The sequence below is a fragment of the Salvia splendens genome, chromosome 1 (genome assembly GCF_004379255.2).
Source record: "Salvia splendens isolate huo1 chromosome 1, SspV2, whole genome shotgun sequence".
Taxonomy (NCBI): Eukaryota; Viridiplantae; Streptophyta; class Magnoliopsida; order Lamiales; family Lamiaceae; genus Salvia; species Salvia splendens.
Window position 1 is genome coordinate 2,626,543 of NC_056032.1, and position 24,441 is coordinate 2,650,983.

At 35.0% G+C, this 24,441-nt stretch overlaps 4 protein-coding genes across 5 annotated transcripts; 3 read left to right on the forward strand and 1 right to left on the reverse strand.

The window, feature by feature from the left end:
• The first annotated feature begins 1,034 nt into the window (after window positions 1-1,034).
• LOC121808007 (sucrose nonfermenting 4-like protein) lies at window positions 1,035-6,743 on the forward strand. 2 transcript variants are annotated; one of them, XM_042208352.1, is made up of 14 exons: window positions 1,035-1,162; window positions 1,237-1,544; window positions 1,629-1,713; window positions 2,477-2,656; window positions 3,053-3,187; window positions 3,280-3,339; window positions 3,601-3,690; window positions 4,365-4,499; window positions 4,975-5,119; window positions 5,234-5,407; window positions 5,725-5,788; window positions 5,877-5,946; window positions 6,058-6,172; window positions 6,261-6,743. In XM_042208352.1, exons 2-14 carry the CDS (start codon window positions 1,432-1,434, stop codon window positions 6,353-6,355), a joined length of 1,461 nt encoding a protein of 486 aa, XP_042064286.1. In that variant the 5' UTR covers window positions 1,035-1,162; window positions 1,237-1,431; the 3' UTR covers window positions 6,356-6,743. The 2 variants fall into 2 exon arrangements, with proteins under 2 accessions (XP_042064286.1, XP_042064281.1); XM_042208347.1 differs by having other exon boundaries at window positions 1,068-1,544.
• Window positions 6,744-9,087: 2,344 nt separating this feature from the next.
• LOC121793811 lies at window positions 9,088-11,221 on the forward strand. Its single transcript, XM_042191851.1, has 5 exons — window positions 9,088-9,229; window positions 9,727-9,881; window positions 10,505-10,563; window positions 10,655-10,753; window positions 10,845-11,221. The coding sequence occupies exons 1-5, from the start codon at window positions 9,135-9,137 to the stop codon at window positions 10,902-10,904; spliced, it is 468 nt and encodes a 155-aa protein (XP_042047785.1). The 5' UTR covers window positions 9,088-9,134; the 3' UTR covers window positions 10,905-11,221.
• Window positions 11,222-12,644: 1,423 nt separating this feature from the next.
• On the forward strand, window positions 12,645-17,182 carry LOC121808022 (zinc finger CCCH domain-containing protein 34-like). Its single transcript, XM_042208363.1, has 7 exons — window positions 12,645-12,981; window positions 13,077-13,222; window positions 13,624-13,689; window positions 14,643-14,762; window positions 14,841-15,167; window positions 15,238-15,555; window positions 16,226-17,182. Exons 1-7 carry the CDS (start codon window positions 12,888-12,890, stop codon window positions 16,622-16,624), a joined length of 1,470 nt encoding a protein of 489 aa, XP_042064297.1. The 5' UTR covers window positions 12,645-12,887; the 3' UTR covers window positions 16,625-17,182.
• A 447-nt stretch (window positions 17,183-17,629) lies between these two features.
• LOC121757578 (ethylene-responsive transcription factor ERF086-like) lies at window positions 17,630-18,517 on the reverse strand. The gene has a single exon (XM_042153103.1). The coding sequence runs from the start codon at window positions 18,515-18,517 to the stop codon at window positions 17,630-17,632; it is 888 nt and encodes a 295-aa protein (XP_042009037.1).
• Window positions 18,518-24,441: the final 5,924 nt, after the last annotated feature.

Here is a 24,441-nt window from a genome sequence, read left to right on the forward strand (position 1 = left end):
GTAGTCCGGGATGGAGGGAGTATAATTCTCAATAATTTTGTTTTAAAAATAGTTATTTAAAATTTTAATATTTTATAAATTGTTGTAGAATGATTGATATGTGATTTATTTTAAATTAATTTTCAATGTAAAATTTTGAATTTTTTTAATTATGTATATATAATTTTGGGTAAATTGCTTTAAAAGTCGTCAACTTTGCAAATAGTTTGGTATTTCCCGTAAACTTTAAAAGTTGCAAGAAAAGTCATGAACTTTACATTTGGGTGCCGATTTCCAGTGTCGGGTATTCCGGCCATCCGAGAATTGTGAGGTGGAGGAATCGCCACCCTACCTATGGAGGAAACACGATGGGATTGTAGATTGACGAATCGCGACCAGTTACATGTCGCAATGGAGAAGAAAGAGTTGAAATCTCGACGGGAATTGAGATTTCTGTCACAGAGAGAAGAGACATAAACCCTAAATTGATATACATTTTAATTTAATTGAAACTAAAAAACGACGTCGTTTTATTGTCCTGCCAGAGATTTTGCCATATCACGCCTCCGGCGAGCCACGCAGGATTAGTTTTTGCCGGAAATGTACCGGGTCGGATCGTACGGGAAATTCGCAACACTTGGTAAAGTTCATGACTTTTCATGCAACTTTTAAAGTTTACGGGAAATACCAAACTATTTGCAAAGTTGACGACTTTTGAAGCAATTTACCCTATAATTTTATGTACGTTTATAATCGTTAATAATAAAAAGAGATGTAATTATAAAAATAATATGGTCAAACATAAACTGAAAAGCAATAGAAAATAAATAAATAAAATATGAGAAAATATAAAATATTATGCAAAAATGAAAGAAAAGAGGAAATGTACTAATGTAGTCATCACAATACACATCAATTTTACTTAAATTCTGTGATAGTTTGAGATTTTATGCATAGTTAAATGATATTTTATTATAATGTCAATAATACTCCAAAAATATAGTGTGGGATGGGACCCTCAAATAATTTGTCCACTTCACAAATATATGAACACCAAAATTCATTTTTCAACGATAAAGAAATCCGAATTGGGAATATATAGGGCTAGGGCTAAATATATTCACAGATATGGAGTATAAAACTCTGTAAAGCTTCCATTTTGATGCTGCCCTCTTTTGATTCGGTACATATTTTTCAGGGTTGTGATACTCGGTTGTGTTTCTCATGAGTTATTGATGAGTTTGTCGTCACCTGTAGAATTGTGATTCAAGGAAGGCGATGATATTTTCGCATCAAATTGTGGCATGAGAAGTGAAATTTGATGCTCCAATTAGAAATTGAAATGCACGGCACAGTGGATTTCTGAGGTTTTCCAGCTGTTGCTTGAATTTGTTGGCCCAATACGTAAATGCTAGGGCTGTATTCTGGGGATTTCGCAATTGTAAGAAGTGAATGTACCGAATTGGCATGGATTATACGCACGAAAGTGGAATAGTGCTGATTCCGACTCGTTTTGTGTGGCCTTATGGCGGGAGGGTTGTGTATATAAGTGGCTCATTTACAGGGTGAGAGTTGATTATTTCTTGTTATAATTGTATTAGTCAGGTTTATAGCTCGTAAGCTGATCTCTTTGATGGTGAATTGAAAAGGTGGACGCAATGGCCAATGACACCTGTTGAAGGTTGCCCAACCGTGTTTCAAACTATTTGTAGCCTGCCTCCCGGTTATCACCAGGTTGGTGTTTTACTTTGGCATTTGCATGTTGAATGTGTTATCATGTTTAGCTGAAGAATTGGTTGTGATTTGTTTTATTAGTCGAAAGAGAATTGAGTGTCATCTTATTTGAAAGTAATTGATGATTTGCTGAAGATATAAGACACCTGTAGTTATGGAGGTTTAGTTTATCTTCCATGTGTTAGAAGGCAACACCTTGTGGCTTACTTGACATTATGAGGATCTCACCGTCCACCACTCATCGTTTATCACATTTGACTCTCTGTTATATGTTATTTCTAGACTGAATGTAATATTTTGAATGAGTGGTGTACTTAGTCATTGAATTTGGAATCTTTGATGCTTTCTTAGTTTGGCTTTCTGGTAAGATACAAAAACATGTTTTCCTTGTGTACGACTCTTCTCATACAAGTAATGTACTTCTCATATGATATAAATGCCTAACAAATGCATAATACTGAATTAAAAAGGTCTCTTTACATTTGTCAAAGGATACATGTTTGATGATGAGTACATAGAGCGGGTGCTAAAACTAGTAGGCATAAAGGTGGTCAGCATTGTTTATCCATATAATTTTGTGAATCTATGAAACATTTGATTTGTGATAAATGCAATCACCATTATTTAACTATATAAATTTGTGAATCTTTGAAGCATTTTATTTGTACATGCCATTTCAGTTGAGATATGTTACTCAACTCCCCCCTTAATCAGGTATTCTTGGATATTTATAAATATTATTGACGTGACCCTTTGTTTGCAGTACAAATTTGTTGTTGATGGTGAATGGAGACACGACGATCATCAGCCTTCTATTAGTAGTAATCTTGGGACTGTGAACACTATTCTCTTGACAACGGAATCTGCAATGCTAACCCCACAGATGCCTCCTGCTGGTCCTGGCTTCAGCATGGATGTAGATAATGGGCCCCATCAGCGTGTGGTATGGAATCATTTTTCTCTTGTGTTATCCAATTTTCTTCTTTTAAAGTACATTTCTATCAATTGAGCATTCTAGAAGCCAAAGATCTCAACTGCCTTGAGAAACATATGAATCTTTTGGTACCTTCCTTATGCATCTCTAACCAAAGCTATAGGTTCCAAACTTACTGATGTTTGTAAATTGCATTAGCAAATCATAAATTTGGTAAAAAAACTCTTTAAAGATGTCAAGGATCTGCCCATGTACTGAGTTTGAGGATATTTTGCTTTAACACAACACCATTTTCAATCAGTCATTTCAAATTTTTATTGATTTCGCTTCCATAGGTTACTTTTTGTTGCTTTCATGATTTGTCACAGGAGCTAGTTGATTCACTGCTTGTTGTGTTGATCATAGGTTCCACTGCCAGATGTCACATCGTGTGAATCCTTCCCAGTGATATCGGAATCAGATTTAGAGATTTCTCGCCATCGTATTGCTGTATTTATGTCGACACACATGGCCTACGAATTGCTTCCCGAGTCTGGAAAGGTTAGGATGACTATTGCCTATTCTACTGTTAGCCCCTTTGTATTGATTTTCCCTCTATGGTTCATTTGGCTGGTATATTACAATGCTTGCAGGTTGTTGCCTTCGATGTTGACTTGCCTGTAAAGCAAGCTTTCCATATTCTGCATGAGCAGGTAAAACAATTAGATACCGTGGGTCGATATTTTTCTAGTCTTCTTTGGGTAAATGTGAGCCAAATAATGCCATCTTAATACTTATCTGAGTTGGCATTACTTTTTTATTTACGAACCTATAATTCTATGGGCGTATCTAAATGTTGGGTGACTATTTGACCCCGGGAAATTTGACTTGCATGTTAATTATACACTCTTTTGCATGCTTCTACTTATGAATTTTTGCTGTACAATTCTTTTCAACCAACAGAATCTTTGCAGGATGTCTCTACGGCGCCTTTGTGGGACTTCTCAAAGAGCCAGTTTGTCGGAGTTCTCAGTGCACTGGATTTTATTTTAATTATGAGAGAGGTATATTCCCTACCATTGATATGGAATAAAGAATATTCATCTTATTTAGGTTCTCTTTTCCTGGATAATCGACTTGGATTTATAGAATATGGTTAGAAATGTTTGGGGTCATTATTTGATATCTGAGATTCTGTCGAGCAGTTCTCGGCCTCAGACTGGTGTGTATTAGAAGTTGGACTAATTTTTCTGCTGGTGGAGGAAAATTTGACAAGTGTGGAGAAAGTTTAATTGAATAATCAAGCGATTGGCAATATATATTTGATGAGTAAGGTGCCTAATCCTGTACCAGATTGTTCTGCTGAACTGATTGTTACAACTTACAATTTGTAAGGTTTTTGAATAGAAGAGATTCTGATAAATTTTTAGAATCACGATCAGTTAGTAACTTAGTAATTTGATTGTGTAAATTTTTGTAAGGATTTTGAATAGAATAGATTCTGGTATTTCTTCTACCACCCATTATATAACTTGATGCTTTTAAATTACTGGCTATATTATCCTCGGCCCTTGACTGTCACTTTGTAATTTAATGGTTCTCTTCTGCAACCATATTTCTGAGTGTGATGCATCATGTAGGACTGCTTAAATGTTAATGGTAATATGTTATTAATAGCAGCGGTACTATCCAAAAATTAATGTCTTCTCTTCACCTTGACATTTTTTACGTGTGGTAGCTTGGAACTCATGGTTCCAATTTGACCGAGGAAGAGCTTGAAACACATACCATATCTGCATGGAAAGAAGCTAAATTATATCTGAATATTCAAGTGAATGGCAGTGGGAGTGGTGTTTCAAGGCAGCTTGTGCAAGTAAGTATTCATACAGATCTGGTGGAGATTTGACGTAAGCATGTAATTTCTGCAACTGGATAAGGCCACAGAGTTTCTACATTTATGGTTAGAGCTGAATTTCGGGATCTTGGTCAATTTTACACCACTTCATCTATATTGAAAATTATACTAATATACTTGAATTTTTGCCACCTTGAGATTATTGAAATCCTTTGCATCCATATTCATAGAAGCATTTTTTTCTTTCTGCTTGTTTACTTTTGGATTGCCATGATTTCTTGAGCATTTGTATCATTTTGTAAAATTACAAGTTTATCGAGAGGTGTGCTATTGTGTTAAATGAATTTGTAAAAATGCATGAATCTGCTTCCAAATCTACACTAAACTTTGACAATACATTACTCAATTGAGCTCTAAGAGGCATCTTCTTATCTTATGTTCGAAAGCTCAGCATCTAGGCTCTTATTTCGTGTTTACTTGGTGAGGATTTCAGGCTGGTCCAGATGACAGTTTGAAAGACGTTGCACTGAAAATTTTGCAGAATGGTGTCGCTACCATTCCCATTCTTCATTCTTTATCAATGGATGCCTCAAACCCGCATTTGTTGCATCTTGCTTCGCTTTCTGGGATCCTAAAGTGTGAGAAAAATGAATCTGATGTTTCTATTATATGTGTATGTTTGAAGCACTGCAACATGAGGATAAAAAAAGGCCACATGTTCTTATTTGTGAACTGGTTCCATTGCTTTCTAGGTATTTTCCGATTCTTTAAGCACTCACCAGCCTCATTACCGATTCTTCAATTACCAATTGGTGCAATCCCTGTCGGTACTTGGGTTCCTAAAATCGGAGAACCAGATGGGCGGCCATTGGCAATGTTGAGGCCTAGTGCTTCACTCAGTGCCGCCCTGAATTTATTACTTCAAGGTATCTGCGGTATTGTAAAGTTTGAAATATGCTAAAGTAATGCTCTCTCTTTTGTGCACATCCAAAGTTCCTATCTGTCAATCTATCATCTTATTTTGGAATTAATTGATTGGTTCATTTCAACCTCTTAACTATATGATTTTCTTACTTAAAAATATAATTGCAGAGATTTGAGATTCTCAATCTAATTTCTGACGTTAATAATAGGAGTATATAGTACATATATATATATATATATACTTTTGGCATCGCATAGTAAAATTGTAATACAAATCTTGAAACTATGACATCCTAATCATATGCATTATATTCTGCAGCTCAAGTTAGTTCTGTCCCTATTGTTGATGATAACGACTCTTTATTGGATGTATATGCTCGAAGGTTAGTACCTCTGCACTCTCAATGCTTCCAACACGTGAACATATGAGTATGGAATTTGGAAATGCTCATGCAATATAGTTTTTTGTAGTGACATAACTACTTTGGCAAAGGACAAAATTTATACACACATTAATCTTGAAGAAACAACTATTCATCAGGTGACACACTCAATTGTGGTTTGGCCATTTTCCGTAGTTATGCAGTGTGTTTCTGTTGGCATTGCATTGGTTAGATGATATAAATTTTTTGTCTATTTTTGTTATATACAGGCGTTGCAGTACCGAGACGACCCATTTTCAGCACCCGGACCCAACTCTCAGAGATGCCATATGTGCTTACGGACCGATCCACTTCTTAAGGTCCTAGAAAGATTGTCCCAGCCAGGTCACCCTTTTTCTGGTTCCGTTTCACATCTCCCCCTTCCTTCCATGTCTTCATTTGATTGAATTTGGAGTGCTCTATGATTGTTCAGGAGTTAGGCGGCTTATCATTGTCGAAGCTGGGAGCAAGCGTGTGCAAGGTATCGTTTCACTAAGTGATGTATTTCGATTTCTATTGGGTATATGAGTGGTGGCGATGAAAGATAAGTGCAACATTATTCTTCGTGTACGCCCCCATCCCTTGTGCAATGAAGATACTCGAGGCTCATAAGTTGGTCTTGGGATTCACCGTGTCTGCTGATCTCGATCTCCCTCGGGTGATAGAAGAGACTCGAGGGTGACTAACCGACGCCCGCCTCCTGCAGTTATGGTGGGATCTAATAACAAGAAAAGGTCATTGGATAAAGATTCATGTATTTTTGACGTTTGATTTTTCACGTTGTTGCTTTGGATAAACTGCCGAAATGATATAACAGTTTCAGTGTAACTCATTTAGTGTTGATTTTTCAAAAGATGCTGCATTTCTTGCAGTGAATCGACGGAAACAAGTATTCTCATTTTTTTTCTCCTTTTAATAGTCCTGTTTAATTTTTGTGTGAACTACACAAATATCTCTGATCTTGTCCGAAAATGCATTAATGATCCCTAAAAAATTTTTATAGCATTTTTAGTACAATTAGACAAAAGTAACCCTAGGTAACACCGGTGAATATTTTACATGTTAGGATATTTTGGACTTTTGAACTCTACAATCATTACTTTTTGCAGAACAATAACATCACCACTATCTCCCTCCCTTTAAATAACCATTCATCTTCATAATCTTGTATCTTCTCTCTTTGGTCTATATCAAAAACTATTTTGTGCAAAAAGTTGGGAAATATTTTGCAGTTATGATATAGATTGGGACACGACGAAGGACCCATTGGATATATTAATCTAAGAACACCACGTATAAGGTTTGGCAGCGGACTCCCTTGATTGATAATCTGGTTTGATCCACTTTCAGAGCTTGGAAAACCTCGATCCTGTTGGCTATTGAGTTTTTATTTCAGCAATTAAAAGCAACATGGACTCTTTTATCTTCTTAGCTCTAGCTCTTGTAATTGGCCCACTTTGAATGATCAATGGATCCATCTTCCTGTCCTTGTAGATCAGCTTGGATGTGTCTCCATCAAGTTCGGTTGGTGTAAATATTTTTGTGATTAAAGGGCATTTAATGAGCTTTTTTAGTTGAATAGTTGCATTCTCCAAAAATTACAAATAGAAAAGTCCAATTGAACAAACAACACAAAACATACTACTCCCCATATCCCATTTAAGATGACCATTTTCCTTTTTCGCACGTGTTTTAAAAAAAATCATAATAAATAATTAAAGTGGAGGAAAATTAAAGTAAGAAAGAGAATAACGTGGAAGAGAGCCTCTTCTATATTATTCTCTCTCTTAATTTACTTTCACTCCACTTTAACTATTTATTACTTCCTCCGTCCCATTAAATATGCAACATTTGCTTTTCGGCACGAGATTTTATGTAGTGTTGTTTTGTGAGTTAATGAAGAGAGAGTAAAGTAAGAGAGAATAAAAAGTAGAGAGAGTAATGTTTCCATTTTTAGAAACGTTTCATTTTTAATGGGACAGACCGAAAAGGAAAACGTTTCATTTCTAATGGGACAGAGGGAGTATGATATTTACAAAACACTTGTGAAAAATGAAAGGGGTTATCTTAACTGGGGCGGAGGGAGTACATAAGAACAAATATTACAACATCGATCCTACATCAGAAGAAAAATTACAACATACAGTTTTTGGAGTGAGGGAGGAGGAAATAATTGAGTGAGGGAATGGACTACTTCTATATTTTGTCTCAAATGGGGAACAAGTTCAAAAAATTACATAAAATAAATAATTAAAAAATAAATTCACTCACTCCCATCACATCGCTTCCACTGCACAACCTGCAAAACTGAAATGTCATTATTCTGAAAGCCCTATAATGCCCTCAATGGCATTTTGGAGATTTTTCTAATACACAGGGATATAAAAGACTTACATATATAAAAAATGTAATTTTTAGGGATCAAACATGCTATAAAATTTTTTTAGGGATCATTGGTGTATTTTTGGACAAGATCAGAGACTATTGGTGTAGTTCACTCTTAATTTTTTTATGATCGTTAAAAAAAATAATTACTACTTTCTATTTTTAGTGAATTTTTCTGCATGATTTATTTATCTTTTATTTTACGTATTTTGCATTAAACTTGTGTCGTCCATTAATAGGATTATTAGCCACAGTGCATTAAACTTACATTTAATCCATTTCTATTTAGTAAGTTTTTTTTTTGTATGATTCAGTATCTCTTATTTTATCAATTTTGCATTAAACTTGTATTGTCCATTAGCAAGAATATTAGCTACTTGCATTAAACTTACATTGAACTTATTTTACCATTTTTTTTATTTTATTATCTATCCAATTAACATATTAAATATTTCTTAAATTTTGTGCTAAAAATAAGTGTCTTGAGACTCTTGACTATGAAGAATGAAGGGAGTATTGTGACTTTTCAATGACAATTGAATTTTATTAAAGCAGGTCTAATTTGTCTCCCATTTTTTTGTTAGTAGATAATTTCACGTGTAACTAAATGGACATATTTTTTAGCAAGATAAGTAAGTGGATTACTTATTTTTGAAAAATAAAAATGATTAGGGTGATCTAATTCCATTAGCTTTCATAATATTTAAATAAGTAGGAGTATTAAATTATTCATAAACTACCTGAATTTATTTGGATGGGGACCGTTTTGGAAATCACAAAAACTGAAGAGGTCAAAGCAGAACTTCACAAAAATAATTTTTGAATAAAACAAGTATATATAGTGTATCAAATTACTGATACACATATACATACAATATAGATACACGCAGACACGACCCTAGAGAGAGAGAGAGGGAGAGAGATGGAAGGACTGACGGAAGACGAGAAAAAGGCGCTGAGAGGAAGCAAATTTGCTCCTCTTCCACCTGGAACCAATCAAGCTCGACCACAATCCAGGTCCTTAAATTAGTGTGTACACACACACTACAATATGTATGTCTAATATCGATGTATGCGGTGTGTTTTCAGCTTAGCCTATTCAAAATTTCAAATACCTCTTGAGGTTGCGGAAGCTAGAAATGTGGGAATACTCAATTTTGGTGGGGTTAATTTGCATATACGGTTAGGGTTTTGGTAATAATACACACTTCAAATGTATGTGCAGAAATAAATTAAATTGCCTATGTCGGCCTACATGAGTTGGATTGTTAGCTGGTATTGATAACTTTTTGGCGAATTAGGATCATGTCATTCCGAGTCAATCGGTAATTACTAATTAGGGTGTATTTTGTTATATGTGCGTGCAGATTTATATCAGGGGATGAATTGTAGAGAACTAGTTTCGATACTTGTAAATTGAGATTTTGTGTTTGTGGAATCGGTGATTGGATGCTTTCATTTTCTGTGCATGCTGCAATTATTGGTATTCATGCTCAGGGTCTTGGTATGTGCAGGCTGGCACACCCTGGGGGGCCGATGAAGACGAACAAGGCAGCTGCCTTGGCAAAGTTCCTCGAAAGAAAGCTTCAGGAGCCAAATGGGCTTGCTTCTGTTGATCCAAAGCTTGTTGAGCTAGCTGTGAGAAACGCCAAAAAAACGGTTCAATGCAGTAAATTTCTCATATTTCTGGCCTCATTTTTTTACTTTCCCTGCATATGTTCATTTTGATGATACATAGGATGTTGATTGTCTTCATATTGTATTTGTGGCCCTTTTTATGGTCTGCTAGATATTTTAAGATTTGCAAGCAAATTGGATCCTAGATAGAGTATTGCGTGTGCTTCTTTCTCTTTATTTTTCGGTTTCTCTTCTATTTACATTTTACGGCTTACCAGCTGGGAATTACGTTTGATGGTCATGCTTAAGATTATGTTTCATTTGTAACGCCTCAGATGATATGTCTTTTGTGCTGCGCATGACTTCAGAAACTATGTTCATTATGCCATAAGAGAAGTTGCTCCTGATAAAAAAAGTAAGTCTTGGAGTGTTGAAAGGATTAAAAGAATGGTGAGGAAATATAGGAACTGATAGCCAGATGGAGTATTATTTATGTGATTGTTTGACAGCGGATTCACGTAAAACAATTGGATCACAAATGTTAAACTTCTTTCTGCTGCACCAGTGCACTTTTGTCACCATATCACAAAACATATAGATGTTGAATTGTTGTGGTATGCTAATCCACATAAACATCTTGAAAGGCACCTAATTGATATTTTTTGTTTTGTTCAGGTGGGGCTTCAACATCAGGAAGAATCGTTCATCATGTGAACAAGTTTGATGATGCTGAGGTGCATTTGCTTGGTGACACATCGTAAATGTGCATAGTTACATTGCCTTCATAATCCTATGTATTTTTCTAATACTGTTTCCCTTGCGCAGGACTTGGAAAAAGAGGATATAAATGGAACATCCTTGCCAAAAAAACATAAGCAGAAGAAGAAAAAGAAGAAAGACAAAACCCAAAAGAAAAAACAAAAGGTATGATTCCGTTTCCGTAGATGTTTATTCGATTGATCTGTATCAGATGCGTTAACTTTCACTAAGGCACAGATCCTCCTCACTTCTGCAGAAATTGGACGATTCCACTGCTGATGTTTCAAAGAGACCGAAAAAGAAGTTTAAACTGTGACCTACTGGAATATCCCTATTTGTTAGTAATGCCAGAGAGGCCGAAACCGAACAACCGGCCACCATGGAGCTTATGATATTGGATTCTGATGTCAATCAGCTACAAAATGGATGCTGATATTTTCTTTTCATATCAGTCTATCGGAGGCACATTTTTTGGAGACTTGTTGAATACTTATCATTTAAAATCGACATCTAGAACTAGATTTGTTTAGGGACTCACAGAAAGATAACTTCGTTGAACTGTATTTTTGTGTTTCCTTTCTCTACAAATACAGAGTTCATTAGTTGCAGTTGCTATGTTATTGTATTGCGAAATTTGTATTTCCTGTAAACTACTACTACTACTATGTTAATTGATATACTACAGCATAACATAACACATCATTATAAACAGTGGTAATTGCTTTTATCAGTCTAAAGCTTTTATATGGAGTACTTATTTTTGGTAAAATCAAGAAATGTAATTTCTGTTGTTGTATGCTTTTGAGTACGGATCATATGTTAGCAGCCAAAAATATTTTGCGAATGAATGAAAAATTTTAGGTATAAAAATTAATTAACAAAGAAGAGCTTCGAGTAAGAAAAACGTTGATGTTTATTCAACTTATTGCAGTGTCATCGCCTCCAACTGATTTACACTAGACGTAAGAGTTGATGGCAAATCATGTACAAATATTTATATGAATCACTCATTTCCCACAACTAGAAAAGTAGCATATCCTGGTGGATGAAAATACGAACAACTCATTTCTTATAATAATAATCTTCCATTCTTGAATTGAATTTTACTTTGCATGCGCCATTTCATTATGAACGAAAATGAGAGATCAATTAATTGCCAATAAAAATGTGGGTGTTAACTTTATTTGTCTCATCTTCATAAGCATGAATATTCATATTATTAGTCCACGTTTGTGAATTCGACGTTCATCGTATTAGTGAGTCTCGTCGGCGAGATTCACATCATATTCATGGGATTACCACCATTTCATGCTTTTCAATATTTATCGTTACTTATAAAAATACATATTTTAAATTATTGGGGCAATGGTCATTGTCTTTGTATTGCTTACAAATTAGTAGCACTCCACTAAATAAATAGACTAGTTGGTACAATGCTTGTGAATTTCCTGATTACAAAAAAATACATATGATATCAACTTAACATACAGCCTGAAACATTAAATTTATAAACGTGATTCCACTAACTACAAACAGACAGAACTAGTATATCAATAATTTATCTACAAAATCAATTAAATGAACATTTCTTATTAATTCCAAAATCACAAAAACCTGCATGTTATTTCACGCACTACGTGTGTCATATTCTTATTTACTCCCCCTTTCCCACTTTAGGAATCCCGATTGAAATATTCCATAAATGTTATTAAGCCCCACATTTCACTAACATTTTATTATAAAACTAATATAAAAAAGTAGGACTCACATTCCATTATTTTTTTTCATCAACTTTTCTTTACACTTCTTAAAACTCGTGTCATTAATAAGTTGCTAGAATGCAGGTGTAAAAAATGAAGATATTAATAATTAAATTAAATTAAATTAAATTATTTAAAATAAATAAAAAAATATCAGAAGATCCAACTTCCAAATAACAATGCACTGTTTAAAAAGACCGAATAAAAAAATAAAAATAAAAGACAAATAAACGCAGAAAAAGAGTATAAAAATCAACACACACAGTGAGGGTGACTATATAAAGGAGTGTGTTAAAAGAGCACTAACAAAGGAAGCAACTCTCTCTCTCTCTCTCTCGATCAAACCACCCTTCTCACACCCACACTGAATCACATGCTGCTGTGTGTTTATGCACCTACAACGTATGCGATACCTGTGTAAATATCTATCTCCGCACACTGTTATGAAATACTTCTGCTGTATAGTGTAGATACTGTATATTTATCCGTAGAGAGTGTGCGTGTGTGTTGGGAGAGTGGGCGCGTGTGTGTATAAGAATATGCAGAGATTTAGCGGGATCCAGGCAATGGAGGTGGCGCCGGCTGATCCGGTGGCGGAATGGGCGGCGCCGGGCGGAGAAACCGGCCTTGAAGGTCGAATTTCATCTTAATTTCACTTGATTTTTGCTGAATCGAGAGCGAATTTTTGTAATGTTGAATTCGTGTGAGGTTTGGTTGTTTTAATGCAGAGCCTATGTGGCAATTGGGCCTCGGTGGAGGACCCGAAGCGTACCCGGAGAGGCCCGATGAGCTCGATTGCATCTATTACTTGAGGACTGGTTTCTGTGGATACGGCAATCGCTGCCGGTTCAATCATCCCCGGGATCGTGGCAAGGTAATTTAAGTTGATTTTTTTCAAGCTATGATTGCTATGATCATTCGGTAAAGAGTACGATTTAGTGGGGGGTTTGTGTAGAGATTTGATTCTAATTTGGGGAAAGTGTACTTTTATTGTACGCCTACTATGTTTTTTATTTTGGGGGATCTATTCTGGTTTCTATCAGTTAACTAGATTGGGGAAAAATTTACATTTTGAATGATTGTACGAATGACTTGGGTGAAAAATGAGTCTTCTTAGTTTTTCATGTTTTTGGGGAAGGCAATGGTGTAAATTGGGTTCACATGCATTTAGTGAAAATAGTTGTGTGTATAGTGACTTGATTTTATGTTATTATTATTGATCATCTAAATTTGGTGTATATACGCTATTCAATTTTTTTCCTATCACTGTATTAGGCAATGGGAGCTCTTAGAGCTGGTGGAGGTGAGTACCCGGAACGTGTTGGCCAACCAATCTGTCAGGTATAATTTGTAGATTCTAAATTTGTCTCTAAATACTACTTGAAAATGTCTGTTTAATGCTTCTGAGCTGAATTGCAAGAATAAAGTCTTGATGTTGGATAAAATGCATGTGCCACATAACACTCTTAAGAAATTGTCTACTTATTTTAAGGATTTCTAGCACTGATCCATGAGTTTGAATCCCTGACATTAGCCAAAGTAATCTACAAGTGATGCAGGTATTTTTCCTGTGTGTTTTGGGAGAGTGAGCCTCTTTTTACTGACACATGGCACTGCATTTGGGTTATTATCTGATATTGTCTGGTTTGTGTAAATTTCTCTGTGGTAGTTTAGATTTTAAAATGGGACATGCGAAAAAAATTTGTTTACTTTTCAAATTTCATCTTTATGTTGCCATGCTATAATAAAGACAATAAAACTTCTTGATTGTAGAATGCAGACTCCTGTTCATCCTTTTCATGGTTCAAAAATTCAAATGATGCTTTGTTATTCTTGCTACATATTTCTCGAAGGTCTTTAACTCATAAGATTATGAAAGTACCATTGCCTTAAGCAGCTGGACATATCAGCTACTGGTACTTTTAAAGAGAGATTTTCTCCATGTTGATGATGAATACTAATTATTTTGAGTCTTCTGTTTTAACTATTGAATGAATTATTTATTGGTTATCATTTTGACAATGTCAAAATTATAAGACATATTTATCTGAGTTTTAAAAACAGAGGGGTTTTCATTGATCAGTTGTATCTTTGTTACATGTCAGGTTTTAATTAGAATCACTTATTTAATTGTTTTAATGTGTATACACTTTAAACCCTTTAAGCTCTCTCATTTTCAATCATTTCTCTATGGAAGCATCATTTTTTGATGTTATCGTATTTCAGTTGAGCATTATATCTTCTTTGTGAAAATTATAGCCTTGTTCAATTCACCCTTCGCAATGGATTTGTAGTACTACATGCGGGCAGGAATGTGTAAATATGGTGGTTACTGCAAGTATCATCATCCAAAGCAAGGAGTTGGATCTTCAGCCCCTGTGGCACTGAATTTTTATGGATATCCTCTGCGACCGGTCTGTCTCTTTGGATCATTTCGTTCTTGTATATTCTATGGAATTATCTATGGCTGTTTCACAGTCTTCTTTTGGCAGGGAGAAAAAGAATGTTCATATTATGTAAAGACAGGGCAGTGCAAGTTTGGTGTCACCTGTAAATTTCATCATCCACAGCTGGCCGGGATACCAATGCCAGCCCCTGGTCCTGGGTCTTTCACTGCTTCAGCAGCTATGCCAACACCAGCTATGTATCCAACTGGACCGTCTCCTGGCCATCAATCTTCTCAACAATATGGGGTTATTCAAGGCAACTGGCCAGTTGCCAGGCCTTCCATGCTTCAAGGCTCTTATGTTCCTGGAAGTTACAGTCCCATGATCCTTCCCCCTGGAGTCGTTCCCGTTCCTGGCTGGACTCCCTATTCGGTAGGTGTTTCCAACACTGCAATGTTTGATGTCCCTTCTTTTATGCTGAATTCTTGAAGTACATGTACAGGCACCTGTTAGTCCGGCAGCCTCACCAAGTACTCAGCAAACAATTGGGGCAGGCCCGGTTTATGGGATAACCCAATTGTCTCCTTCCGCTACTGCCTATACAGGACCATACCTTTCCATTACATCTTCCGCTGGCCCCTCAAGCGGCATTCAAAAAGAACAAGCATTTCCGGAAAGACCTGGCCAACCAGAATGTCAGTACTATCTAAGGAATGGGGACTGTAAATTCGGAGCTACATGTAAATATCATCATCCACCTGAGTGGAGTGCATCAAGGACCAATTACATACTTAGCCCAATGGGTCTACCACTACGCCCAGTAAGCATTCATTTTATCTCTTGAAGTCGCTGAGCTTTTTAACTGCCTATGTATGGCAGAACAGGATGATCTGTCTCGGTGTGCCCCTGACACTCTCCGTAATTATTAACTTCTGCTTTTCTATGAAGCATCCACGATTTATATCCATTTAACAATTAGACTTTTTGGGAGGTTTGTGTGGTATTAACACTGCCATTTATTTTGTTTTCTATTCTGCTGATACTTCAACAAAGGCTGTTACTTCTGATAAACCGAAACCTGCATATGGATGCTCCCATTAGTGCACAACCCCTCGCTCCAGGATTAACTCAGGAAGTTTGAGTTCTATGAGTTTTGGGGATTTGGAGGCTGCTGTCTCATAGAAATATTTAGTTATACTTGTCTGCAGAGTCACATACTGGTATAAACTGATTGCAATAAATTGGACAAGTTTCTTTTATTTCTCTTTTTTGATGAAGTTTTTCAATGCTGTGGCATTAACATGTTTTGCCTCGATAAAATGTTACTACTATTTTTCTTTTTGGAATAATGATGGTAGTCTTAATTTGCAAAAGTGTGATTCTTTGTTTCATTTGTATGATGGTAGGCGACACATTTGATATCCTCCACCCAGTAAAATATAGTCACAGATCATGCTTCGTGTTTCTAAACATTGTACACCATTTCTCAGGGTGCACCTCTTTGTTCTCACTATGCACAGAATGGAGTGTGCAAATTCGGGCCCTCTTGCAAATTTGATCATCCGATGAGATCTCTGAGCTACAGCCCTTCTGCATCCTCTCTGACCGACATGCCAGTTGCTCCTTACCCGGTGGGATCCACAATTGCAACTCTGGCCCCATCATCCTCATCATCAGATCTAAGGCCCGAGCCACTTTCTGGGTTCAGCAAAAACCCACTGTCGTCTCAAATGTCTTCTTTGAGCAGCTCAAGTGCATCAGTTGGCTCAGTATTCTCAAACACCGAGGCTCTTCCTCAGTCATCTGTTCAGCAGTCTGGGCAGGGATCGGTCTCTTCAAGTGGTGGCAGTAGCGCAAGTCATGGTGGTGAGGCACACACATCAAGCTGAAGTGGAAGAGGCCTAATCAAGCAACTTCCACAAAGCAAAGCTCAAGTTTTTGGGTGCCAGCAACCTTCATCCTCTCAGGTCTTAGCTCAACCTTAGCTACGTCCATCACTGTTCATAAATATCACATGGCCGTCCCCTTTTGAAATAAGCCATACATATACCATCTCAAAAGATCTAGAAAAATCATTAGCTTTTCAACTTAGTCTTTCAATAACATAAAAGCCCAAAGCCTCCCCCCCCCAGCTTAATTCCCACCCACTGCTCGAATTTCGGAGCTTGTTGTCTATTTATGCTGTCTTTTCCGGAACGGGAAAGATGAGTCCTCGCATTCTTCAAATCTGGATATAATTACACCTCTTTCATCCCAACTTGATCTCCAAGTGAGCATGCTTCTTCTGCTTCCCTTTTTTTTTGTTTGGGGATCTTATTCTCGATCGATAAACTCAGAAGGAAGTACAGAAGCGTTTTATGCTTCCCTTGTATGTAAGATATGTAGTTCTGTACTGTATAATATATTTGAATGCTGCTCATAAATTATCCATAAAATAATTCAGAGTAGATCCAGTGTTTTTCTTTTACTCTACTTATTTACATTATTTCCTACATGAAATACAAATTTCTCTGTATAAAATTGATGGCTGTTTATGCCGTACATTTGGAAAAGTGCCATAGTTAATGCATAAGGTCAGATTCTACATCAAAACTAAAGGTCATTATCCCACATTTTCTATGTTAATTAAAGGAATCTCATATTTTTTTAGTTAGTTCAAGGTACCTGGTCTCCTTTCAAGTGGCAGGTTGAGGATTTGAATCCTTTCATGATTCTAGTAAGTACTGCTAAAATCAAATTTTATGCTATATGTTTTTATACATATATTTGTTACCTATTGCAAGTAAACTTGCTAAATGGCAAAAGAAGCAATAACACAAGATAGATATATGGCCATGCAAAAAAAGTGAATCTTTCTTTAACATAGACTTACATAATAATTACTACTGTACTACTCAAAATAGAGACTGTCCCATGTCAGCTAAATCCCCCAAACAAGGGAAAAAAGATGCAGCAGCATTACTACTAGTTGCTGCATTACTCATAATTTCATCAAAATCTCCCCTATTCTCTTCCATATTAATTGAATTGTTAATCATTGCTGAGAGCTCACAAGAACTCAGCTCCCACTGCTGCTGACTGTCCCACAATCCATAGTTGAATTCTTGGTGTGTAGAAACATCTGCATATGTGTGATCAAGGCTCCATGCCGCCGCAGCCGAATCGGAGGATGAGAAGGAGGTTTCTTTATTCTTGCTTGAAGAGGTTGGAGAAGGGTTCAAGTAGTTGTTTGGGACAATGCAGTCCAAGTAGCCAGAGCTTGTGTCAGATTTGGACAAGTTGAATAAACTGTCTTGATCGTCATTCGGTGAACAAGAAGATTCATGACACGTGTCGTGCCCCGGCTGGACCGGGGCCTGAGGAATCTCGAGGCTCGGAGTGTTGGTGGTTTGTGTTGGTGATGGGTGCAAGAAGGATTGGAGCTGGAAGGAGGAGTGGAAAGTGGTTTGATCAGAGTAGATGAAGTTGGTTCTTGCTTGTGTGCCTTTGATGGAGAGGGCTGCCCTGTCATAGGCCAATGCTGCCTCTTGGGCAGTGTCAAAGGTGCCCAGCCAGTGCCTCTCCTTGGTGGTGGGGTCCCGGATCTCGGCCGCGTACCGGCCCCACGGGCGCCGCCTCACGCCGAGGAAGCGCCCCGGTTCCGCCTGCTTTTTGCGGCCGCGGCGGTCGCCCGGGTGCGCCGCTGCCGCCGTGTTGCGCTGGAGGAGTGTGAAGCCTGTGTCAGTGAGGATGGGCTCAAAGAGGGTGAAGGGCTTTTCATGGGAGGGTTTATGTGATGACATTTTTCTTGTGTGTGTGTGTTTGTGTACTTTGGTGATGTGTGTGTGTGTGAAGAGGCCATTCTTATATAGGCAGTGATTTGGAGTGTTCGTTGTGGGTAGACAACTTCTTTTAATATATTTTTGATAACTTGTTGGAATTTTATTGGAACTACTTATTTAGATCACTGCAAAAATAGAGAAAAAGAAAAAAAGTGACCTTTGCCTTTCCGGAGTATCAGATTTTTTATTTTGACTAGGATTTCAAGTTTCTATTCTCTTTGACAAAGGGACTTTCACTAAAATGTTTCTCAATTTTAGCAACACCTAAAGCTCAAAAACTTGAATGAAGGAAAGAATAGGACTTTAGAATTACTAGTAGTACTAAATAAGTAAAATAATATTTAAAAGTAATGATATTTCACTTTTGTCTTTCGACTCCTTTTATCCTACATTTCATAACTCATTTTATAAAGTAAGGCTAGAGTTCATCTTAAGATGATCTTATTTTTATATTGATTTCGCTAACCCTTCTTTTGACTGTGGTTTCGCTGAATAGTAGACACTGACAATATACCATGAACATTTTAAACTATTTAAAATAAAATGTAATTGGAATCCAATAGATATTTCATTGATTTTTTTTTACTTTGAAAATAAAGAAATTTGGATTATTGGAAAATTATCCCCGCCAACAATTCAAAATACAAATTGGGCTACAATAAATAATCTTGCCATAAAATATCCAAAGCCACATGGCCAACTTTCTTCTCTTTGATAGAGACAAATTTTTTACCTAAACTTGTTTCCATGATAATGCAATTTAGTAGTTCTGATTCCACATAATGCCATGGAAGAATGTTTGGACAAGTTGAGAAACACACACACTAATTAAAGACTTGTGATTTTATAAGATTAACTTTAATGGAAACAAAAAGATAATCACAAAGATGGGGTAATTTTTTGTCTGCATATATTCTTGAGAGACTCGAGAATTTGAAATTTAAGGCACAAAATTTGTGTGCTTTTGGTGAGATGTCACATGTGTTAATCCGCGTTCGATGCAATTAATGTATAATCGTGTAATAACATTTCTGTCTTGTTCTTCATTTTTCAAAGGGGGGCAGTTAGGGATCTTCATTCACCAAAAATGATTAATCCCAATATTGGAATATGTTAGATTTCCTAGGCAAATGTTTGTGGTACGTGTTATGTGATTAAGGGCATACGTCAAATGTGGGTTATGTATGTTTCTTGGAAATTACCTTTTCATATATTTACATACTCCATGTTTTTTCAATACACATAATGTTAGATTTTACTTGAGTTAAAAAGTACAATATCATTTATTGAAGTGTAACAATACGTAAATGGGAGATCAAACAAACTTTATAATTAGGGAAATGCATATTTTATCGTATGATTTTGTTGTCTAGGTGTGTGATCCGTTGCTAAATTTTCTTAAATTGCTAATTTGCTAACTCATCAATGCAATGTATTAAAAATGTCAACACAATGATACTGAAATGTCAATATAGACTTAAGTTGGTATTTTAATGCATTATGTTGACATTAATATTTAAATGTCAACACAGTATTAAAATGTCAATACAAATATATGTTGACAATTTAATGTGATCGTATTAACATTTTTAATACACTGCATTGATGAGTTAGCAAGTTAACAGTTTAAAAAAAGTTAGCATTTTTACACACACCTTGTTGTCTATATGAGTATTATATGATTCAATATCCTAAATTTTTGACTGAAACAATTTCTTTAGATCCAATTGATGAATCGATTTTTGATAGTTTTGATATGCTTTAAGATAGATCAATGTAGATAATCATATACTCCTATCTTATAAATTAGGTATTTCCAATCGATCTCAAATTTCTCCTATAACTAGGTTATCATGGGTACAATCTTTCGAGTAGGTTTGTTCGCTCTCCTACGTATAAAAATCATAATATGGTTTTTCTTTTGCAATATACCTCAATGTGACATGAGCATAAAAGAATTCCTTTAACAATACGATATCTTACACTAAGTAAATTCTTAACAATCATCCCTCTTTTCATGATTTCTACTGAAAAACGCATGTTGTGGTTATCTTTTACCCTGACATCATTCCTTGAATAATGTGATATCTTAAATGGGTAATGGATTTCTCTAACATAACAAGAAACCCCGAAAATATCCTTGCAATTTAGATTAAATTTTGGTAGAATATATATCACAAAATTAATGGATGATCGAATGAGTAAATTTCATGAAAATTAAGTCAAATTAAAACTCTGGTCTAGCAAATATCAAAACAAGTGAAAGAGAATAGAAGTTCAAAACCCAAATTATGTGTCATTGCAAAATGTCATGAAAATACTTAGTAAATAAATCATCAATATGTTTAGCATTCGTAAATTGATTTATCTAGCATTATCATAAAATCGGCCATGAAGTAAATAAATAATTATAAAAAGCAAATTGGTGAGTCATGGAGCGGTGCCTTGTCTAGTTAAAGGTGACTTGAAAAAGGCTTATGCAGTCAAAAAGAATCATGAATTAAGAAGAATGGCCGAAACAATCCCATAAATAACAACAATATTAATTATGATAGTTAGTGGGCCACTTAGTTAAAAACAAATATTTCAATTATTAGTTATAAGATTAATAGGTGAAGCTTTTAGCTGATTTTTTTATGATTTGTTGATTAAGCATATCACATGCCAAAAATTGACATTGGAAACAACATTAAACCATAAGTTATCATTAAATGGGTCAACCCCTTTTTGTCTTAATTTGTCATTTCAAAATTCCATGCTAGTATGCCACCCACTTCTCTTTCAAAGGCCTATTTTCAGCAGATTTAATTAAAGTTTACGTGGGGTGCTTTTTTTTATATTATTTGTAATGAACATAAACTTAAAATAGTTTGTTATGATGTACTTAAACTCGAGATCTTGATTTTGGAATGAATCACATTATCACTAAATCAATGCAAGTACATAACGATTAATCATGTGGGGTGATTTTTTGGTTTTGTTTTATTGTGTTAGTTTGATTTTGATTTTGTATAAGCGTAGCTTTTGTTATTGTTTATATTTTAAAATGTGTTTGTTCTGTTGTTACTCAATATCTCATTTACTTGACTAAAATAATGTTTCATTTTGCTATTTTAATATGTCCGTGATATGAAGTCTCTTTTACCTTTTTTTTTTAAAAAAAATTGGTAAGTGAACTTCACACTTTATTAAATTATTACACTTACATTTAATTATAAAATCAATATAATATAAAAGTGTGTCTACATTCCACTAATTATTTCAACATTTTTTTGTTAAGGCAAACAATTTTTATAACCAACATCAAGTCAAAATGGGACTATAAACAGCGGACGAAAAAGGACTATCGATATATATTGATGTCATAAATAAAAAATTAAATAATATGGATCGAACGTATGCAATTAGACACTAATGTGTATCGTTTAGACATTGGTTTTCATCAATATCTGGACTCATCTCACAGTAAAACGATCTCACACGAACATAGTATTAATTTAGTAGCAATATATTTTATTAAAATAGTATTAAAATGACCCCTTGACTCATCCACTGCTCAATTTCATTTTGCACTTTATAGACTATAATCATTAACTTTTAATTTAATATAAATAAGATGTTTTCATAGGACTCATATATATGTGGGATGAGCTAAAGATTCAACAGTGAAAATTAACAAATTCGATAGAATATAGACATAAAATGCCAAAAACACATACAAAAAAAAACAACTATAACTCATGACAGCAAAATAGTCGCTCACAACACTAGCACAAACTTGTTAGTAGTAGTAATAATCCCATTGGGACAACCGTGACTAACATATAAATGGAATTAAATCATTAATACTTAAAAAAATATTTATATTGATATAAATGGAGTGGGGGGCTGCCTGTTTTTTACTTGGATTTTTTGCACAATATCCAAAAACATGGACAACTAATATTAATATATATTTAAGGCAATCCAGAATTTAGGGATAAAGATTATGACCTGGACTTTGACCAAATTTTTGAATCAACAATTTCATTTTTTTTTTCTTTTTCTTCTTTCTTTCATGTCTTTTTTGACCACTTCTTGCAAATTAGTAGTATTTTTTAAAATTTCGACTGAAAAGCGAATTTAGTAATTGTAATAATTTTAAATGGGTTTTACAAAATATTTTGGGATGATGAGTGCAACCGCTGCCATTAATCAATCGATATGAAAATTTTAAGAGGATTTTCGCTATGGGTATGAATTTTAAAGAACTTTCATAATAATAATAAAAAAACTGTGTTAGATTATCTTGTGGCGCAGAAGCCTGTCACACACACATGGAAAATATTACTACTAATAGTACATATTTATAATTTTATAGATAATTCATTATAATGACAAATATGTTAGTACTTAGTTCCTATCACGTTTGAATTTATAATTGATAAACTATTAAAATGGAAAATCTTTGTTTAACGTATTTTTCTCTCTCTAAATCTTCTTTTATATTAACAGAATTGTTTTAATTTGATCAGTTGAATTATGAAATCATCGTCACTGATATTAGTATAAAAAGCTCGTTGATTTTCTCCAAAACCAAAAGGTTGATGATATTTAAGATGAAAGAAGCACTATTTTTAGGTCCAATTCGATCTTTGAAACCGGCAATTTATTTTTGTTTTATTTTGAAAACATCAAATTATTTATTTTGGAAGGGGCTACTTACCCTTCGTAGTGCTAATAATAAACTAAGAATGTTGTAATTAATTATACAATCCCATCAGAAAATATAATTATGTGCAAACAGTGATTTAATATGTTAGCTGACAATATTATAACTGTGAATATGAGTAGGCAATATGTTGAACATTTAATAATTGCTAGAGCATAAATGAAGTGTGATTAAAGTATTTTTATGATAATGATTATAATCATCAACTTGATTACATTCTCAATTGAATTGAATTGAATTTTTAGCCTTACACTATTCGAGTAATTAATTTACTTATGTTGACATAAAACTTTTTTACCAACTTGAAATGAAAATATAACAAAATACAAATTTAAAAATGTAAAAATAGAAAATGGAAAATGAAAATGAAAGCAGAAGATTTCACACAAATCACACGCTGCCTATTCCCAGGAAGCGGGATTATGTGACCAATGCTGCAACGACACGTCATCCCGTTATATTCAGACACCAGTTGAGTTGACACGTAAGCACTGTTCCATTGCAATCTGTGTAGCTACCCCACCTACGTGTCAATCAATCAGAGCCTCTCCGCCTGCCACGTCGGCCGAGTTTTTTACTGATATAAATAGTAACATCGATTTTGTTGTACGGAGGAAGGGTGGAAACATTACTAGAAACAGTAAAAGTGAATCTTAGGATATGTAACATAGATTTTCTCCCTACCTAAACTCTACAGCAATCATCATTTATGAATCCAATAGATTATAAGTAGAGAGTAATATACTCCCGCTGTCCCACATAATTTGGGACACTTTGACCAGGCACAGGTTTTAAGAAATGTAATGAAAAGTGAGTTAAAAAAGTTAGTAGAATGTGCGTCCTACTTTTATATTTTAGTTTTATAATCAAATGTGAGTAGAAATGAGTTAGTGGAATATGAAGTCCACTACCAAAAATGGTAAAAGTGAATGGGACAAATTATGTAGGACAGACCGAAATGGAAAACTGGGACAAATTATGTGGGACGGGGGAGTATCAAGTGATGTTACGTTTTGTTAATTTGATTGATTCTATTAAAATTTTCGATTTAGTTAATTATTTGAACGGTTGGATAAAGTTTTGACCACTTATGTTTAAACTACACGCTCCCTCGTTCTCTATTAATTGCCCATTTTTGTCATTTCTATCTGTCTTCTATTAATTGTTCACTTTC

Coding starts and splice junctions, on each gene's coding strand:
- LOC121757578 (XM_042153103.1), bottom strand. CDS start 18,517: ATGTCATCACATAAACCCTCCCATGAAAAGCCCTTCACCCTCTTTGAG.
- LOC121808007 (XM_042208352.1), top strand. CDS start 1,432: ATGTACCGAATTGGCATGGATTATACGCACGAAAGTGGAATAGTGCTG. Junction 1,545..1,628: donor ATAAGTGGCTCATTTACAGG/GTGAGAGTTGAT, acceptor TGAATTGAAAAG/GTGGACGCAATGGCCAATGA. Junction 6,173..6,260: donor AGAAAGATTGTCCCAGCCAG/GTCACCCTTTTT, acceptor ATGATTGTTCAG/GAGTTAGGCGGCTTATCATT.
- LOC121808022 (XM_042208363.1), top strand. CDS start 12,888: ATGCAGAGATTTAGCGGGATCCAGGCAATGGAGGTGGCGCCGGCTGAT. Junction 12,982..13,076: donor CGGAGAAACCGGCCTTGAAG/GTCGAATTTCAT, acceptor GTTTTAATGCAG/AGCCTATGTGGCAATTGGGC. Junction 13,223..13,623: donor ATCCCCGGGATCGTGGCAAG/GTAATTTAAGTT, acceptor TCACTGTATTAG/GCAATGGGAGCTCTTAGAGC.
- LOC121793811 (XM_042191851.1), top strand. CDS start 9,135: ATGGAAGGACTGACGGAAGACGAGAAAAAGGCGCTGAGAGGAAGCAAA. Junction 9,230..9,726: donor CAAGCTCGACCACAATCCAG/GTCCTTAAATTA, acceptor TGGTATGTGCAG/GCTGGCACACCCTGGGGGGC. Junction 9,882..10,504: donor CAAAAAAACGGTTCAATGCA/GTAAATTTCTCA, acceptor TGTTTTGTTCAG/GTGGGGCTTCAACATCAGGA.